The sequence below is a fragment of the Orycteropus afer genome, unplaced genomic scaffold, assembly GCF_000298275.1.
Source record: "Orycteropus afer afer isolate SDZICR_OR568_19922 unplaced genomic scaffold, OryAfe1.0 scaffold00210, whole genome shotgun sequence".
Lineage (NCBI taxonomy): Eukaryota > Metazoa > Chordata > Mammalia > Tubulidentata > Orycteropodidae > Orycteropus > Orycteropus afer.
The window spans coordinates 481,922-503,022 of record NW_006921797.1 but is presented as its reverse complement, the minus strand read 5'-3'; the positions used below and the strand labels follow the sequence as shown (position 1 = coordinate 503,022).

Genomic DNA, 21,101 nt, shown 5'->3' with positions numbered 1-21,101 from the left:
TAGTGCCTAAGGCATTTGACTGCTCCAGAAGGCTGGTGGTTCAAACCCACCAGCCACTCCTCGGAAGGAAGGTTGGGCAATCTACTTCCATAGTGATATTGCCTTGGAAACCCAAGGAGGGGTCGCTATAAATCGTGTCCGACTCGACGGCAATGGATTTTCCTTCATATCCCTTCCTGTCTTTTGAACTTTATCCCTGGGAAAATCCTGCTCTTCTGATCTTAAATTGTTGATGGTTGATTGTTCTAAGGAGTGTGGACCTCCCCAGTGTTACTACACTTTATAGGCTTGCCTACTGTTTGGCTGAAAGTTGAGCCATAGGGATGTGTTCAGTTCCAGGCCTGAAGGGTGTTTAAGGGGGTGTCACTAGTCTCTGTGCCACTAGTCTCTGTCAGACCAGTAAGCCTGGTCTTTTTTATGATTTTCCATTTTGTTCCACATTTTTCCTCCATCCTATTCCATTTTGATCCCTTTCAGAGTTGTCAGCAGTGTAGCCAGGCGACATCTAGTTCTACTCTCAGGGTCATGGAAACTGCAGTTCACGTGGTCCATTAGTCCTTCGGACCAATTGTTTCCTTGCATCTTTGGATTTCTTTACTCTTCCTTACTCTAGACAGAGACCAATAGTTGCACCTTAGGTGGCCGGCCACCCACCAGCTTTTTATTCCTCAGGCTGCACTCACCAAAGTAGGATGTAGAACATTGTCTTTGTGGACTGTGTTATGCCAACTGAACTTGGGGTTCCCCAAGACTATGGTCCTGAGCTCACAGGCCCAGTAACTCACTCCTTCAAGGTGTTGGGTTATGGCTAAAAAGTTTTCATAACTTTATATATTCATGGACATATTTGTAGCATATATATATATATATATACATAGGTAGAAATATCCTCTGTCAAACCTATATATGCTTGTGGATGTAGCCCCATTTGCCTTCCCACTTCTGTTCAGTTTGTGTGTCTATCTAGGTGTCCATTTGTAGATTATTGTTATTATTGTTATTGCAGGATTGGGTATGTAATAGCATTTCCTTTGTTGCCTTTACCTCTTGGGTTCCTCCCAGTGTCTTCCTTCACTTTGATCATTTTGTGCTGACCTCTTCCTTATTGTAGATTGCCTTTCCCTTCACCCAACTTAATATGAGTGTATCTTGCCTGGAGAGCTTCCTAAAGGCCCTCCATTTCCTTAACATTTCCTCATTATCTGTGTCCTCCACTCTGCCACTTATTAGTTGTCAATCCATAGACAAGTTTTTAAAATCTCACTGTGCCTTAGTTTTACCATCTATAAAATGAGGTAATAAGTGAACTTACTTCATAGAGCCATATGTCAAGAGCAAATGAGATACTATATATTAGAAGTTCTTATCACAACACTCAATAATGTTTGCTATTATAATTAGCCCTTTATTTTACCTCGAAAAAACTCCAAACTCACCACCGTGGAGTCGTATCCAACTCATATTGACCCCTCCTTGGGTTTCCAAGGCGATATCACTACAGAAGTAGATTGCTCAATCTTCCTTCCGAGGAGTGGATGGTGGGTTTGAACCGCCAGCCTTCTGGTTAGTAGTCAAAGGCCTTAGGCACTATGCCACCAGAGCTCCTTATTTTACCTCAGACAGTGTATTTTTCTCTTAGTTTCAACATCTTATCTAGTAAACTCAAGAAAATCTTTCTCGTTCACTTCATTTACTTATTTTCCTAAAAATGTAGTCTCTCTTTAACTGGATTTTAAATTCCCTGAGTTCATGAATGTGGAATACACTTCTTAAGAGAGCTTTATGATTTTGGATCAAGGCTTTACCCTTAGAAATTGTGCAAGGGAAGGAAAAGATTGAGGCCGATTTTGAGTCCCTTGGAACAGTATTAACCAAATGAGATTACTAGTTACTGATAAGCTATTTATATCAGAGTTGAGAGTCAAGTAGGGGAAAGACAGATCTGGGTTCATACCCTGCTTATACCAATGACTAGCTGGGTGGCCCAGGACAAGGTACCTGACTTAGCTGAGACTATTTAAAGTGCCTTTAAAATCAGGATAATAATTCTCCATAGGGTTGAGTGTCAGCTACAAGATAAAGTCTCTAACAGAGTAAAGTCTCTAACACTTAGTGGACACTCATAAATGGTAGCTTTTATTATCATTACCACTAATATGATAATTATATATTCTTCAGCATCCAATTTATTTTAATGTGATAGTTAGGTTTCCTATGTAAAGTGCCTTTTCCATAGGGCATGGACGTGAATGAACACTCATGATTAATTTCCTCTTTTTGTGTTCTGTTACATAAATAGTGCTAATGCTGGAGTAGAACAGATTTTGTATTGCAAAATAACGGAACAGTAAATGGTAGGACAAGGAAGAGTGCTAAGTACACAGTGAATTCATTAACACGTTTTCCAGCCAAATGTATATATATCACCAGTTATTTTAAACACTGAGATAGATACTGAGTAGGAAAGCACATGAAATACAAAATATAGAAAACATATTTCAAAACTTTTGTGCAAAATTGAAATGAAGTGTTTATGATAAATATTATTTATTTTAAAAGATGCTTTCATTGAAGAATCAGTTTTGTTACCTGTGTTGGAGCCACTAATTCCAACTCTGAAGTTGACTCCGAGTTGAGGGCACTCTTCCCACCACTCAGTTCTGGTTGAGATCTGTGCTCTGAGGACCTATAAGGGATGCAATAGGTAAATTAGAATACACTGAGAGAGAAGTTGAACTAGAACTCCAACCAAGAACCTAGTTAATTTGGATCACTGAGAGTGCAGAAACACAGCTCTTGTCAGAACTTTAAAGAAAGTTAAGCTTTATGTATTTTGATTATGATGACCATTTCCAGAATTTCATAAGTGGCTGCAATGTGCTAAGTGTTACCATCTCCATATAATTTAGAATTCAGTTCAATTATGTGCAAAAATTAAATGCAATGGTTTTGCTATAGAAATTCTGCTTTATTAAACAGATACTGTTTTATTAGGGGAAGATTGTGCACAAAGTGTTTCAGGTGTGATTTAGTCTTCACATAGACTCTGAAACATCATAGTAAGTGGAGATTATATGAGGACAACAGGAGACTGAAACATGCTACCCATTAGGAAGCTTTAAAGATACTGGTAAAACTTAGGTGGCTAGATTTCCTCATGGGCATCAATGGCTTTTCTTAATACTTGCATGATCTGACAGCACATGATTAAGTAAGCCAGAAAAGGTTACCTGTGTAACCAGAAAGACATAATTTTAATAAAAATTCATGTGCTATTATATCGAATACACTCGTACAAAATACACATACCTATTTTGACTGATGAGCTCAGTTACACATTCAGAACTTCAACAACAAATGTCCAATCATGTATCTCTCAAAATCTTTACTGGCTAATTTCTGACAATTCAGATGATATAATTTAGCATTTGTAGAAGCCACACTGGAGTCTTCGGGTGGTGCAAATGTTAACACACTTGGCTGATTAACTGAAAGGTTACAGGTTCAAGTCCACCCAGAGGTAAAAAAGGGCTGATGATCAACAATTGCAAACCCTATGGAGCACAGTTCTACTCTGACACACTTGGAATCGACTCTTTGGCAACTGGTTTGATTAGAAATCACAGTTATTAACATTAATGTGTAGGAGTTGAAACATGATGAAAAAGTATCTGAAAACACAGTAAAAAATGATGATAAAATATCTGAAAAGTCATTGGTTATTTCAGCACATAAGAAAAACACACATAAATGAAGCTGAGACAGGCTATTTTCTCATATTAAATATCTTACCATAAAAGCTCTTTTGATCCAGTTCTAGATGAGCATGACTTTCTATCTGCCATTGGAAGCCCCTTAGTATTTTGATCTCCATGAAACTTAACATCATCCCATTTTTCCAATTGTGTTTGAATGTCTATTAAGGAGAGGGGAATGGAGGAAGGGCAGGTGGGAAGTATGAGGTGGGGAGAAAAGAAGAGAGATTGATTAAGATTGAGAAGTCTTAGAATCTGAATTTACTTCATCAAACTAAGAACAAGTGATTTCCCTTCAGTGCCCATGCAATTATACAAAAGAATTATAAGTTCAAAAAATCACTGAAATTGTACTCAAGTTAGCAGAGTCCAAGTTGTACAAGCTCCATCCTGGCAATATTCGTCCCTAGAACTTGAGGCAAACCAAAGCAAACTCACTGCTGTTGAGTTGGATCTGACTTATAGTGACCCCTCCTTGGGTTTCCGAGGCAGTATCACTATGGAAGTAGATTGCTCAACCTTTCTTCCAAGGAGTAGCATAGTTTTACACAAATATATACATTTGGTTTATTAACTTGTACAACTGAATAAACCCAGAACACACTGATCGTGAGGAAACAGTAGAGAGAGTTATAAAGTTTTTGTCCAAAGAGAGGTGGCAGGGGATAGAGGATCTTGTGGATGCAACTAGTTTGAACAGTAGATTGGTTCTTGTCTCTTTCTCTACAATCTATCCCAGGAAGATTTAATCTATACCCATGGTTGCCACACCCACTCATAGGCTTTTGACTTCAAATCTCCATTTTCTGCTCAATTGTCTTTCCTGAGTTCTAGACCTCTACATTCAATAGTCTATTGGACAGCTCCACATAGAAGTTCCACCAAAACAAAAACAGAAACAAAGAAACAAAAAACCACCATTGCTGTTGAGTAGATTCTGACTCATAGCAACCCTAAAAGACAGAGTAGAACTGCCACATAGGGTTTTTAAGGCTGTAATCTTCACAGAAGCAGACTGCCACATCTTTTCACCTTTTGGTTAGCAGCCTAGTGCTTAACCACTGTGCCACCAGGGCTGCTTTGAAGTCCTACAGGCCCCTAAAATATAACTGATTCAACACTGAATCAATATTTTTCCTCTTGACTCCTTAATTCCCTCTTGTCTCTCTCCTATCCCCTGTCACAGAGCTTGTCACACTCTGTCTTCCTCAGTCATGTACACACATTCATTCAGCTCCCAAGTCCTGTTATAATATTTTTGGAATCTATTTTCCCTTCACCTTCTCCCTTGTCACTATCTTGGATGGCTGTGCTGGTCTCTCTGCCTCCATTCCATTCTCCACACATCCACCAGAGCTGGTAGGGTTTTTCTGAAATAGAATCTGTTCATGTCACTCCTTTGCGTAAAACCCTTCAACATTCTGCCTTTCCCAAATCCTAAGGGCATGACATCCAAGACTACCATTGTCTGACCCCTGGTGACTCAAAGGAACTCTGGTGGCACAGTGGTTAAGGCATTAGGCTGTTTTAGTAAAAAGTCAACAGTTTGAACCCATCAGCTGTTCCACAGGAGAAAGATGAGGCAGTCTTCTTCCACAAAGATCTACAGCCTTGAAAACAGTATGTGGCAGTTCTGCCTTGTCCTATAGGGTCACGATGATTTGGAATCAACTTGATGGTCATTGGTTTAGGTGACTCTCAGGCTTATTAGCACCATTCCACCATCCTTGAATACCATTCTTTACTAAATAAATACATATATTTACTTGAAAAGACACATCTTTGTGTTTATCTGTCTTCTTTGCTTCTAAATCTCTGTCTTTGTACCAGGGATGTTCTGCCCTGTCCTCCTCATCCCTTTCCTGATTCATCTTTTTCATCAGGCAAATTCCTACTAATCCCTGAAAATGCTCTCACAGTACTTCCTTTAAGACATTTTCTCTAAGTTCTAGGCTAAGTTAGGAGCTCGATGAATGTGTTAATGTAGTGTCTAAACTGTCGCCCATATGTAGTATAAACCCAAGCAAATTCACTGCCATCGAGTCATTTCCAACTCATAGTGACCTCATTGGGTTTCCAAGGCTGTAAATCTTTATGGAAGTAGATGACCCAATCTTCCTTCTGCAGAGTGGCTGGTGCGTTTGAACCACTGACCTGGTTAGCAGTCAAGTGCTTTATCCACTATGCTACCAGAGCTCCTTATAAATGCAGTACATTGAATATATTTTATTATAATCATTTTATATTTTCACTATCTACCCACTAGACTGTAAACTTACTTAGGGACCAAAAAAATAAAAATAAAATAAAATAAAATAAAAAACCCTAAACCCACTGCCATTGAGTCGAGTTGATTCTGACTCATGGCAACCCTGATTGGGTTTCCAAGGTGATAAATCTTTATGGAAGTAGATAACCCATCTTCCTTCCATGGAGTGGCTGGTGGGTTTGAACCACCAAACTTCTGGTCAGCAATCAAATGCCTTAAGCACTGCACCACCAGAGCTTACTTTGGGACAGAGAGTTTTTATTATTTTTGTGTTTCTGGCACATAGCATATACCTGGAACACAGCAGGCACTCAGAGAAATGTTTACTTAACAAATGAGTAAGTTAACTCTTGACCATCTAACATGTACACATCACAGTGCTAAGTGATTTTACATGTATATCCTGTTTAATCTTCGTAACAATCTTATGGACTAGTTACTAATGTGCTCATTTTATGAATATGTATGTAAACACACACACATGCCAGTCTGTGACAGCCAGAACAGACACATGTTCTCTTTGACTCTCTATAATACTACCACCTTATTCAAGAAGATGTGGAATAGAGTGGATAAAAGCATGGATTTTGAGTTCATTTAGAGCTAGGTTTCAGTTCTATCTTTACATCTTACTAACTGTGAGATCCTGGGAAAATTACTGACATTTTCAAAACCTGGTTCCTCACTTATTTCAAAGAGTTGTGGGAATTTAGTGAACTAATAGATGTAAGTCATGTAGCAAAGTCCCTGTACATTGTGCAAGCCCTCAATCATCATCAGATCAAATATATTTCCAAACATGTTACATTCTGCTATTTAGTTTGGCTGACCTTTGACCTTGTGGTAGAGTTTTTACTTATATGTCTTCCCCACAAGACTGAATACTCTTAGATGGCAAGGCCAATGTCTTATTTCATTCGTAAACACAGTGCCTGACATCTATCAAGAACTCAGTACATCTGAGCTGAATAACTGAGTGAATTAATCAATACCAATTACTCAAAGGTGAACTCTCAATCCAACAAGAAAAGAACAAGCTCCCCAGGAATCAGGAAGAAATGGGCTGCAGGTCTAATTGCTCCCATGAATTACTGCCTCCTTTGTCATGAAACCAGAAGAAATGGATGGAGCCTGGCTACCAGTACTGAATGTTTTGATCAAGGACCCAGTAGTTGGATATTGATCAAAAAGAGGAAAAAATGTGGAACTGAACTTTAAAATCTTACTGGTACTAATACTGACTGTTCTGATAAGGATCACAGTACAAGGTCCCTGACAGGATGGAATAAAAATGTACAAAACAACTCAAATTCTTTTAAAAGGCCAGACCTACTGGACCACAGAAACCAGAGGACCACCTGAAACTATTACCCTAGGATAACCTTTGAACATGGAATCGATGCTATCTCTGTGGGTAACCCTTCAGCCAAATGATAGATTGGTTTATGAAATAAACAGTAACACCTGTAAGTAATGTGCTCCCTCAAACAATGAACTATATGAGACCAAAATGTCAACATTTACACAAAAGCAAAGATGAAAAGGCACGGAGGGAATGGGAAGCTAGATGAATGGAAACAGAATAAACAGAAGAGGGAATAATGACAATGCTGATACTTTGTAAAAAATGTCACGATGACATGGAACAATTTGTATAAAAATTGTTAAAGGGAAAACTAATTTGCTGTGTAAACTTTCACTTAAAACACAATAAAATATTATTTAAAAAATTTCCTATTGGAAATCAGACATACTGGATACATTGAAATTGGAGGAACCCCCAATCTATTGCATAGGAACAAATTTAAGCCTTGAATTGAAACTGTCCCATAAAGTCACCTTTAAACTAAACAACAATTTAGTTCATTTAATAAAGAATGTTTGCCTTGAGCATTTCACTTTCTTAAAAAATTATCTATATGAGATTAAATAGACAATCTCACTGCCATAGAGTCGAATCTGACTCATAGTGACTCCTCCTTGGGTTTCTGAGGCAGTATCACTACCGAAGTAGATTGCCCAACCTTCCTTCCAAGGAGTGGTTGGTAGGTTTGAACCGCCAGCCTTCTGGTTAGCAGTCAAATGCCTTAGGCACTATGCCACCAAAGCTCCAAAAAATAGACAGTAGTAATTTCAAAATACTGTTAACTTTGAGGGGCAGAGAGTCCACTGGTAGTGAAACAATACAGGCAGAGATAGGGAGAAAGACAACACGATATGAAGTATATAACCATTGTCAATGAACTGTGCATGTAAAAAGTGTGTATTTTCATTAAAATTTTTTTTTTAAATAAAAGGACCTGTGCCCTGATTAATTTCCCAAATAGAATTCATCTTTTCCATTCATTTGATCACTGTCTTAATGTCATTTATGGAACTTCCTTGTTGTAGCAACACTCAGTTGGTAAACTTCTGTTTTCCAGCAGGACAAGGTTGAACAGCAGCAGATGAAAGCCATTGTCTTACCTAAATCTAAGGATGAAGTCTCGGGGACTCTGACAGGCTGGCCTCTCTGCTCAGTATCTGCACTGATGAGGTCAGATCCATCAGCCTTCTTCTTGAGGGATGAGGTTTTCGATGAGGCCTCTGACTTCTTGGCTTTGGTTTGAGTTTGAGAGACTGGTTCACTCAGGTCCAGGAGATCCAGGCCTGTGGTCAATACTGAGATGGAAGAGGTGAAGACAAACTCACTTACTGCTTCTAAATCATTTTGAAAAATTGGTTTCAGTTGGGGACAGAAGACATTTTGTGTTTATAGTGTGCTAGAGGCATCACATTAAGTTAGCTCCCCATTAATTTATAAAGATTGGCTGTAGTTAGCCTGGAATTTCTTGCTGCATGTTCTTTTTCTTTGCCTCAGTGAACTTCAATAAGACAGAACTTGGACCAGCCTCAATAGTGATCAGGCTTTGAATGAAATTAAAATGCTAAAATTGAATCTGAGTTCAGGTACTACTTACTTCTTGTTTTGCTTTATTTATAGAGAAGGTTTATTTTAGGTTGCATTTTTTTTTTTTTTTCCCAGAGAAGGGTATCACTATCATATTTAGAGACATACTTGCAAAACAGTTATGAGAAGGATTTGGTGAGGTGTCTGAGTGTCCTTTTGTTTTAATTTTAAACTTCTTAAGTATACAGGGTATAAAGGAATGCTATTAATCATCATTTATTTAATTAAGTAATTTAATCAGAAAATAGCTTGCTGTTTGGGCTCACACTAGAGAAGTATTTTGTAATCCACAGTTGATGAATAGGTACACATGTTAATGCCTTTTCTGTTTGATATGCAAATTTAAATTTGGGTGTAACAAACCATAAAACTGAAACACTTTTGCTCCCTAGCAAGTTGATCACATTGCAATAAATACTGTAATAAAAGAAGAAATTATAATTTCTTCAAATGCAAACTAGGCAAATGAGAATTAAAAAGACAAGCTTTGAGACTCTTCCATTCTTCTTTCTCTTGGAAGTGCACATAACAAGTGTTTGACTAGCTCTTTGTGAGCAACAGAAAATCCAAATTAAAGAGGCTCCCTCCAGCCCCACCTCTCCATCAGGTTGTGCTGCTTCCCCAGGGAGAATTGGCTTCTGATCAGTCCTGGTGGCTTCCTGGCCTATGATCTCTTCTCCCAGTCGGTTTAAGAAAGCAATCGCCTGATATGCATGTGAGAGCTGGACAAAGAATAAGGAAGACCGAAGAAGAGTTGATGCTTTTGAGTTGTGGTGCTGGCGAAGAATGCTGAAAGTACCATGGACTGCTAAAAGAACTAACAGATCTGTCCTGGAGGAAGTGCAGCCAGAATGCTCCTTGGAAGCAAGAATGGCCAGACTTCGTCTCACCTATTTTGGTCATGTTGTAAGAAGGGACCATTCCCTGGAGAAGGATGTCATGCTTGGTAGGGTGGAGGGTCGACGAAAGAGGGGGAGGCCTTCAAGGAGATGGATTGATATGGTGGCTGCGATGATGGGCTCAAGTATAGCAGGGATTGTGGGGCTGGTGCGGGATCGGGCAGTGTTTTGTTCTGCTGTGCATGGAGTCGCTATGAGTCGGAAACGACTCGACGGCACTTAACAACAACAACAACAACAGAGGTGGTGCAGGCACTCTTCTGTTCATACCCTCATACATCCTTAAGAACCAGGCCCTACTACTGACCTTCACCTTTCCTCATTGGCTCTCCTAGCTTTTACTCCTGGTGGAGAATGAAGTTTTGCAGATATTCCAACACTCTTCCATCTGAGCCCCTCTGCATTCAAGGCAGGGCCAGGGCTCAACAGAGCTTACCACTCAGACTTCTTGTGCAATATAACACCTTCATAAGTTGAGCACCCCTACAGGATCCTTAAGATAGTGTGTCACAAACTGTACTCTTAAAAATCTTGTTTTCTGATTGCAATCACAAATCACAGTGGTTGTATGTTGGGTGGTAAGGTGAAAAAAAAAAAAAAACAGGCTCCTCAAGGGCTCAGTGTGTGACTTGGGGTAAATTTCTTGATTTCTCTGCATTTCAGTTTCCTTATTTGCAAAATGGGGAATTAATAGGCAATCTGCTTCTGAAAAGTCACAGCATTAAAAACCCCATAGAACAAGTTCTACTTGGCATATATGGGGTTGCTGACTCCACAGCAACTGGTTTGGTTTAGTTTGGTTCCTTTAGGTCTGAGATGAGGATTAAAATATATAAGGAGCTCTGGTAGTGCAGTGCCTAAGGCACTTGACTGCTAACCAGAAGGCTGGAGGTTCAAATCCACCAGGCACTCCTTGGAAGGAAGGTTGGGCATTCTACTTCTGTAGTGATATTGCCTCGGAAACCCAAGGAGGGGTCACTATGAGTGGGGTCTGACTCAACAGCACATAACAACAACGTGTGTAAAGTGCCAGGCATACACTAGGTACTAAATAAATGTTACTTCTATTCCTTGGTGGCTAATTTAGGATGTTTTTCCTTCCTTTTCCTTTTTGTTGATCTCCTCACATTTTCTCTGTTCATTTCTATTTCAGGCAAGATCCAGAATCACATACTGACAAAAAGAGGAAACTCCACTGGGAGTGAAATGGAGGATGAGACTGAGATATTGGTTCTGCGAGTATCCTATTATGTAATTTTATCACAAAATGGCTGAAAGTGTCAGCTTATCTCATCTGAGTCTTCCTGAGTTGCTCAGAGTCACTTTCCAGTGCTGCCACTCTCTGAGACAGGAGGAATGCTTTGCAGCTGAGAAGTACTTGAGTGTGAGGGAAAAGAACTGGTTTTCAGAGCTAAGTTGCCTTGCTCTAGGTCTAAAACTCAAGCATGGCAGGCAGCCAAGATAGGCTAGCATGCCACACACTTCATGTCCATTGAACATGTAACCAGAAATTTGCAGGCCACTGTTACATTGGCAGAGATTCTAGGCCCAACATGATTTCCTTATAATAGAAGGAATGAAGTTGATGAAAGTCTCTGGAATACCATATATTTCTTCTTCTTCTTCTTCCCCCTTCCCCCCCAGTTGCATAATTAGGAATTAGTCACTTGCTTCTGGACTTCTTTTTGTAGCAAATTATCTAGGAATAGTCTACTTGTATATAGGAAGTGCATTTGTTACAGAATAATAACTGATGAGTATTAATTTAATTCTATATCTGCTTCTCATCATTCAGTACAGATCAATTACTAAAGAGAGTGAATTATGAATTCAAACTTGGCTCAGTACCATTCTTCTCCTCTCCAAAGTATTCTCGGCATCTCCTGTGTTTGTTCTGAGCTCTTGGTTCCTTTGTTCTTTCCCCAGAAAATGTGAAACAAATGCTCAAGGCCCACAAAAGCCCTTGTTTGTTACCAAGTTGATGAAGGAGGTGGTTAAGGTCAAAAGGCCAGCTTTGAAGCTGGGTGAGTCCCCAGGGATGTCAATTTCAAAAGCATAAAAGAGTGGTGCAGTCTTTCACCCTCTGGAGGGAGACAAGTGCTGCTTAAAGTGCATGTGTGTATCCGTTAGCTAAGATTGAAAAATAAGTGTCTCATTGCTCCATATGGGCTTCAAAGACAGCATACCTTGGTATGGATGAGGCTGTCTGCTGTGCTGATTTTCTTAACTCGAGTTTAAAGATTTGCTTAGGCACAAAAAAATTGGGGGTCCAGTATCTGTGTATTTAAATTAATTAACCACCTCTTACAAACCTTTTGCCATAGAGTTGATTCTGACTCCTGGTAACCCCACGTGTTACAGAGTAGGACTAACTGCTCCATAAGGTTTTCTTGGCTGTAGTCTTTATGGAAGCAGGTCACCAGGCCTACTTTCCATAGTGCCACCGGGTGGATCTGAACCGTCAACCTTCAGGTTAGTAGTCAAATGCAAAGTGTTTGTGTTTATTCCACCCAGGAACTTGTCACCTCTCACAGATTCATGAGCTGTGTGGTTCCACTGCCCAAAGGAGTCATTCTCTTCATCCCTGTCTGCTGTACCAAGGTGATTGCCCAGCTCAGTGGCTTCTGAAAGTGGTCTGTATTTTCCTAGTTATTCCATGTAGCACTTTGTCCTGTCGTCTTCACTTTAGTTCAGCTAACCCATCTGGGTGTCTTGATGTTATCTAGCCACTGTACATAAAGTAAGACAATATAGGACAGTGGTGAAATGATCTGGGACAAATCAAGTTACTTAGTTGCTCTGAGTCTTAGTATTCTCCTGCCTAAAGTAAAACTCTACTTCACAGACTGAAACATTAAATGAAATGCTTTGTCCAAAGCTCTTAGAACAGTGTCAGCTTTGTACTAATTGAAATAAATATTTACCAGTACTAGGAGACTCTGTTGAAAACACTCACACTTCAAGAAGACTAGATGTATGAGGTTGGAAATAAATATAAAAACTATTCATTGACCATATATAACGTAGTAAGTGCTTAAAGGGTTGCTATGAGTTGGAACTGACTCAACAGCAATGTGCAATGAATGCAACCACTGCCATGGAGTCGGATCCGACACATAGTGACCCCTCCTTGGGTTTCTGAGGCAGTATCGCTATGGAAGTAGATTGCCCAACCTTCTTTCCGAGGAGTGGCTGCTGGGTTTGAACCACCAGCCTTCTGGTTAGCAGTCAAGTGCCTTAGGCACTATGCTACCAGAGCAGCTTCTCAACAGCAATGGGTTTGTTTATTTGGATTTTAAATGCTTACAAGTATGCTCTTGTTTAAGTCTCATAATACTCTGTGAACTAGGTATTCTAAATTTACTTATGAGAAAACTGAGGCTTGAGGATATTAAATTAAACTTGCCCAAAGTTACACAGATGGCATGGTAGACAGAATAATGACCCTTTGAATATGTCCATGTCCTAATCCCTGGAACCTGTGACAATGCTACCTTACATCACAAAAAAGATTTTGTGGATGTGATTAAATCAGGATTGTGAGATGGAAAGATCATCTTGGAGTATCCTGGTGAGCCCAATATAAACACAAAGGTCCTAATAAGATGGAGGCAGGTGGGTCAGGGTCAGAAAGGAGATATGAGAGGTCAGAGGGAGGCACAGACTACAGAGAGAGCAGGGAGAGAGAGAGAGAGACAGAGACTGAATAGTGGATTTGAACGTGCTACACTGGGGTCACTATGAGTCGGGCGTGACTCAACGGCACAGAACAACAACAATACTACTAGTATTGAAAATGGAGGAAGGAGCCACGAGCCAAGGAATGCAGATAGCCTGTAGATGCTGGAAAAGGAATGGAAATGTGGTTCTCCTCTATAGCCTCTAGAAGGAATGCAGCCCTGGTGACACCCTTATTTCAGGATTTCTGACCTTCCAAACTGTAAGATCATAAATTTGCATTGTTTTAAGAGGCTAAGTTTGTGGTCATTTTTATGGCTGCAATAGGAAATTAATACAACTGTGTCTTCCACAGCTCAAAGACAAGCCCGTCCCTCCAAAGCCAGTGTTTTTCACCACTTCTCTCTGAACTTTATCTGAACCCAAGGCAGAGTGCTGACTTTACAGATAGGGCTTTCCAATCTTTTGTTTAGCACGACATTATTTGGCAATTTGAGTAGTCTGAGACATGATTTAAGTGGCTAGCCATCCCAGAAACCCCCTTTTTTAATGACTTAATTCCATTGGGTGGAATTTCCTAAGGATGAAAGATAATACTTTAGCTAAGTACTTGCTTCTGTTTATTTCAAGAACACCTAATTGAAGAGGACAGCCTACTGAACTGGGCACTGAAAATATTTATGAATACTAGATTACTTGGGCCTGGGAAGTGAAGCTGCTTAGAACTGTTAGAATAAAATAGCACTTATTATGAAGCCCGGGCCCTGGTGGTGTAGTGGTTAAGTGCTACCAAAAGGTCAGTGGTTCAAACCCACCAGCAGCTCTGTGGGAGAAAGATGAGGTAGTGTTTCTGTAAAGACTACAGCCTTGGAAACCCTATGCTGCAGTTCTACTCTGTCCTGTAGGTCTCTATGAGTTGGAATCTACTTGATGATAATGGATATTAAAGCCCTACTTTGATACTTTGATAAGTGCAATGCTATTTAATACCATTACAGTGTAATGAACCTTTGAATTTCTCCAGAGCAATAAATATACATGGAATGGTCAGAGAGGACAGATCAAGGAGTAACCTTAACTGGTTCAGTTAAGAATATGGCTCAAGGAGCTGACGTGCTCAGTTCTGTCTTGTAATGTACCTGGCATTCCAGAAAACATAGTTCATATTCTCTAATATGGTGGCTACAAATCAAAGTACTTTAGGTAGGATTTGGTCAGTGATGTCAAATAAATTAGATTTACATAATTCAATCAGTCTTTCCTTTTTCATGGAATGTGTAATTAAAGCTATGATCCATATTTCTAAACCTTCTCTTAAAAGGTATACCATTGGGCTCATATTTGGGTTTCATATAAATATACTTTTTAAATATTACACTAATTTAGCAGTTGTGATATTTTGCTAGGTGGTTGTGGCAGGATGGTGAACTTTGTTAATGGTAATTTTTCCCCTAGATATCAAGAAGTAAGAATAAATTTTTTCGAGGCTTGCAAAATCTTTTTTCTATAGTAATTTTTCACCTAATAATTCAAGATTATGTAGAAAATACTTTCAGATGATGTACATTAATACACGTAAGCCAAGGATCTCATTTTTCTAGTTCTTTGGAAAAAGTGTCTGTTTTGTGTTTTGAAACATAATTAGGCTTTCTTGAAAGCTTACAGAGTATCAAGTTATTGCTACAATTCTTAATAACCTGTATTATAATACAACTGATATCTTAAAATATCTAATGTAGACTAATGCTTAGAGCATTTGACATATGAATCCATGTGTAATATACATTTATTTACCTTTTTAAGATACAGGATATGAGCAACAATTTTGGTTTAGCTACTACTACTATGGATATAATTTGAGAGGGCCAAAGGAATTAGCTGTCTACTTGGATTGAAGACAAATGCAAGGGAATGTAGGATGTTAACGGCAAGAAAGTGGAAAATATCATTATTTGGTCACTTGAAATATACCATCATGGGATGACAAGAAGTTAGTATTAAAGAAGACAGTAAAAAATAGAAATTAAGATAGTTCAAAAATTATAATTTAGAACTTATCTAGGCAGCACTAACAATTTGCACCCAACAACTAACCTAAAGGTTGGTGGTTCAAACCCACCGAGAAGTGCCACAAACAAAGGCCTGGTGATCTGTTTATGTAAAGATTATAGCTAAGAAAACTCTATGGAGATGTTTTATTCTGTAACATGGTTACAGAGCAAAATCAGCTGGAATCGAATAGACAGTAACAGATTTTGTTTTGTTTCATTTTTAATAAAGCAGACGATGAATATTCTTTCATAGTTAGTAAAGGGGAAAAAAACATCATTTGACCAATTCTTGAGAAAGATATTTCTTATATAAGGACTGTCTTCCATAGAGATGTAAAAAATTATAATGTTTTTGCCTTGATATATATTTTTAAGGGTAAATAATACATTATCAAATGGGAGTCTTCCTCCAGAATCAAAACCTGTGTAATCCAGATGCCCTGAATGCCAAGGATGAGAAAAGAAACACACATAGTCTAAGACCATCATATAAACAGACCCCTTACTTTGAAGGACAATCCTGTCTGTATTGGGGTCATGAGAAATTATACATTCTTTTGATTTTTCCTCTCTAATATTTCACAGGTCTATCTTTACTATGTTTGAAGAATCAAGACAAAATATAGCTTTTGAATTTAATCTTACGCTACTCTTCCTAAGGATGGATCCCTGCTAAGTGACTTAGTTTTGGTATCAGTGTGAATTGGAAAGTGTAGAAGGTACTAGAATGAAGATCTGAGGAATTCTATTCTTTGTGGTTTCTTCTAGAACAGCAGGAACTTCTCAGTGCAGATAATTGTCATGGGCCCACCAGAAGCCCATTTTTTGCCTGCAACTGGAGAAACAAAGCTTCTGTGTACTTTTCTGGGGGTAGCTCTATGGTTTCAAAGGGGTGAGCTACACCTTTTTCAGAGGTCAGAAGGAAGATCTGACCTGATGGTTTCTGAACTTGCTTAATTTTTTGTCTAAATTTCACCAAGTATAATTTTATCTGTTTGATTACGCAAAGTGAGAGTTGAATTTAGAAAAATGTTGCTTGGATTTGATGTGAAAAAGTTACTGAATTTGAAAGGGAAGTGTTGGGAATATTGTTTTTCACTGGGTATCTATCAGTAATGATAATACCAGCTAGAACTTACACTGTGTTAAGCGCTTATACAGATGACTTCATTTAATCTTCTCAAGTAGCCTATGAGGTCTGTTGTTGTTGATGGTCAGTTCTGACTAATAGCGACTCCATGTGTGCAGAATAGAACTGCTCTTTAGGGTTTTCAAAGCCATGACCTTGCAGAAGCAGATTGCCAGGCCTGTCTTCCAAGGCACCATTGGGTGGGTTCAAACCACCAACCTTTCGTTTAATAGTCAAGTGCTTAACCTTTTGTACCACCCAGGAACTCTTGTATGAGATACAGACCTTAGTTTTATTAGATAGAAGAAACTGAGATTTAGTTAATCAAGTTGTCCAAGGACACAGAGCTGCTGAGTGTCAGAGCTGTGATATGAACACAGAACCTATAGACTACATTCCCACATAAAGTGTTTCTGTCTTGTGTTAGTTACTCTTGTAGTTGTAATTTCCAGCATTTTTGAAAAAAAATGATCACAATTTCCATGACTGCAATTTTCTTCACTTACTTAGACATATAATAAAAAGCAAGCCAACAGCAAGCTAAAGCCACAATGGTGAAATGAAACAACTTTAACAAGGTGGTATGTGATTATACTCTTCTTTTTCTGTTAAATTCTATCCTGCACACTCAACATAACCTTTCTTCTTTGATTCAGAACATCATTTTTTCTTTCTTATTTGAGCAACATGCCTTGAATGTGAATGCAGACTGAATGAAATCAATGCAGAAAGGTGGCCTCTGATAAAGGTGAGATTCACACAGTGGCAGCCTGCATTCGCTCACTGGATGGATACTTATCTAGTGCCTACATGTGCCAGACAATGATTTACTGCTTGTGCATGCTTATTTCCAGAAGAATGTTTGAAGACATTGCTGTAAGAAGGGACACATTTACATGACAGAAAATGAAATTGGCTTTATATCATACTAAAGATCATGAGGTGGGGGAATGGGGGGTAGGGTAATGGTGGTTCAGTGGTAGATTTCTAGACTTCCATGTTGGAGACCTGGGTTCCATTCCCAGCAATGCACCTCAAATGCAGCCACCACCCGTCTGTCAGTGGTGACTGGGTTGCTACGATGCTGAAAAGGTTTCAGTGGAGAGTCTAGACTAAGATGGACTAGGAAGAAAGCCCTAGTGATCACTTCCCAAAACTCAGCCAGTGAAAACCCTGTGGACCACAATGGTCAGATCCCTTTGTACCTGGAGTCACCATGAGTCAGGGCTGCCTTAATGACACCCAATAACAAGGGATCTAGAACATTTTAACTGTCATTTCAATCCACTTGAAGGGACTATTCACATTTTTGTTTTACTGGACTTTTGTCATACAAAATGTTTCCAGAAATAATTGGGCCATCAGCAAAAATGCGACAAACCTAACTCTGAAATAGATGCATTTGTTTTAAAGATTTTCTAACTTTATGATGTGACTTGAAAGGCGAGGAAGTAAATGTGAAAATATGCATTGAAAGATGATGCACTGTTAATAGTGGTATGCTATCGTTCAGCAAAATTGGTTAGGTCATATACATTGCAATTTCTTATATAATAAACAGTGATTTATTTATTCATACCAAATAGTGCATATTGTAAAGTTTCATTTGGTTGTAAGCATTATTCCCCACTGAAAATGCATTGTGGGAAGAAAATGGAAATTTTATTATAGTTAAAATTAACTCTATTTGCGCAGCAGTTAAAAGTGAAAGAATTACCGGCTGTATTGGATGTTACTGGCCTTGCTATTGCCTCCGATTTGGTTTCACAGAGAAAGTCATCGATGGAGGGACTCAGGAGGGGTCTGCTTTCCTGTTGCTCATTCACCAGCTGAGAATAAATGAACACAGGTGTCAAAGGGCTTTTGTCACACTGAAGAATCAGATGAATTAAAATGCAGCCTTGCAACAAAATGAGAAGAGCAAGCCTACCAAAAATAAATAAATAAAAAAACAAAACAAACCAATAAATAAATAAATATTGGGATGGGGGCAAGAAAGGAAAAAATAATACCAAGGGGTGGGCAATGAGCCTTTTAGCATTACCAATACAGTTTTGATGCAGCCAACTACAGTTTTAAAGCTTAAGCCTCTTTTTTCCCTCTTCTAGAATAGTTTTAGAATTAGTCTCTAATTTCAGTATGTGGAAAACGGCACCTATTGAGTCATAGTTGCTATGGGCCAATCTCATACCCACTAGGATGAAAGGAACCCACTGAGAACAATGGTTTCTGACTTGGAGCTGACATGTTCTACGTAGCAGTGGTCAGTCAATGGCTGTGTGCTATGTGCACACAGACCAATCTATGTGTTTGGATAAACACTGTCCTTTTCTCCCTCTTAAAAAGTTCATCACCTTAGTACACAGCTTATATTGCCTTGTAACGGTTTTGTAGTGAGTAACAAATATTATTTTGAGAGAGTAGAAGAGATTATGTTAACTGTACAGGTATCTAGGAGATATATTTGTGAAAATCTGTATGTAAAATAGATTTCTATAATTTCAGACATCTTTCCACTTGATTGGTTGGCCTCTAATTATCACTGGCAGCCACCTATTTACTTTGTTATTCTGTACCTCTTTGAATCTAGACTTGCCCAAATTCTGTTTTTCTATGGTTAAATGAAAAAAAATAATTAGATTACACAAGTGGTTAATCCTTAAATTAGTTGTCTTAGTTTGGGAGGGACTTTTTTATATCAGTTTTTCTTAAAACAGACTTTATAAGAAAAAGAGGTGCCTACAAATTTCCAGATTTTTCAACAGTTATTTGCAATGCTGTATTTTAAGACACATAAAGTAAAAAATGAAGTGCTTTTGAGTATTACTGAATCCAACTATTTTATATGACTCTACTCACTTTCACTTCATTGTTTCATTGGCACAGTGTCAGTGGTACTATAGCTTAGAGATTATGAGAGATGACAAGGGACTTAAATAATGATAAGAAGAAAAAAATGTAATTCTATTATTTCTGAAAGAGCAATATGGAAGCATTGAATGATCATTTGGGGACTGGCAACCAAGAGGTACATTTGGTATTTTGACATCCTCATGCTATTATATAAATATAGATAAATCTCAGCTCTCCACTATAGTTTAAGATTTTGACATAAAGTTGGCAATTTGATTTTCATACATACTAATTTGTGGATGTTATCAAGGAATAAGTTTTGAAATGTCCTTTTTTGTTTCAGTGTTCAAGTTTCAGTGATAAACATTTCTTCAATTATTACAAGTTTTATAATACTTATATAATACTACTCTATTCTACATTTATAGACTCATAGATTTCTCTAGAAATCAAATTATCCAAAGTCTGTTTTGGTCTTAATCCTTTTTTTTTTAAGTATTCTCCTTTAACCCATAAGTGGAAACTCCAAGTCTTTCTCATTTTTGTTTTCTGAATTCTAACATTCTTGGGTCTCACCCGTCCTACTGATATGGAAACATTTTCAATGCTGAGGAATTATGAATGAGCCTCCCAGGTTTCTGAGATAAAACATTTTTGAATTTTTTGTAGTGCTGGTCTATTTGAGTTTAGCAGAAATTTATAATATTTTCTGGCATAAGAGTCAATTTTATTATCTGAAAATATAGCTGAAAGCACTATTAGAGAATATAATAGAATAGACAATGACAAAATGGCTAAACATCAATGATTCTGTTAGCTATTCTGAAAAAGGCAAATAGTACATGAGCTATGTGGCTAGGGTTTCAGAATGTGTATCTCATTTATAGTTAGTTCATGTACAAACTGTGCATATATAACAGTTTCCAAAATACCCATATATCAATGTATATTTCCTGGTAGAATTTACCCTTTTAATCATGTATTTAGTGTAGTGAACCCATCTTGTGTGACATCAGCTTAGTGACCATGGCCCTATTTTAGCAAACAATGCCCACCTTCAGGCTGTGAAATCCTGTGGCTGTCAGGGAGACCTGTGTTAAAACATTCAAGGAAGATGAAGGTCACCATCAAATACGGCACCACTGATGTTATTATAATAGGCTTGCATTTATCAAGCAGTGCAATCTGACTACTAGCCCCTGGCTCAAGGTCTTATCGGCCCATTGGCTAAGGTATATAAGGTGCAAAGATTAAACACAACCAATAGAACTGTGACTTTAAAAGTGTGAATATGCTGTATGATATCATGTCTATCTCTTTGATAGCCATATTCTTAGTTATTTCTTAATAAGATTAGACTAGCTAGTCTAACATTATCTAATCTAGTCAAATCTTATTGACAGAAAATAAGAATAACTGAGTCCTTTTAAAGAGGGCATGGTATTGAGAAGTGTCTATTATTATATAAATTGTAGTTCTAACCCATGAAAAATCCTCTAGTACTCTTTTATTTTTAA

The 21,101-nt window shown here is 38.3% G+C and overlaps 1 protein-coding gene across 1 annotated transcript in view; it reads right to left on the bottom strand.

Moving 5' to 3' along the window:
* The window catches only part of PEX5L (peroxisomal biogenesis factor 5 like), a 260,974-nt gene that overhangs the window by 111,520 nt on the left and 128,353 nt on the right, over positions 1–21,101 (bottom strand). The window contains exons 5-8 of the mRNA XM_007948257.2: positions 18,449–18,560; positions 8,491–8,685; positions 3,793–3,916; positions 2,590–2,686 (exon numbers count right to left, since the gene is read on the bottom strand). Of these exons, the coding sequence (XP_007946448.2) occupies positions 2,590–2,686; positions 3,793–3,916; positions 8,491–8,685; positions 18,449–18,560 (528 nt within the window). The remainder of the gene's footprint in view (positions 1–2,589; positions 2,687–3,792; positions 3,917–8,490; positions 8,686–18,448; positions 18,561–21,101) is intronic.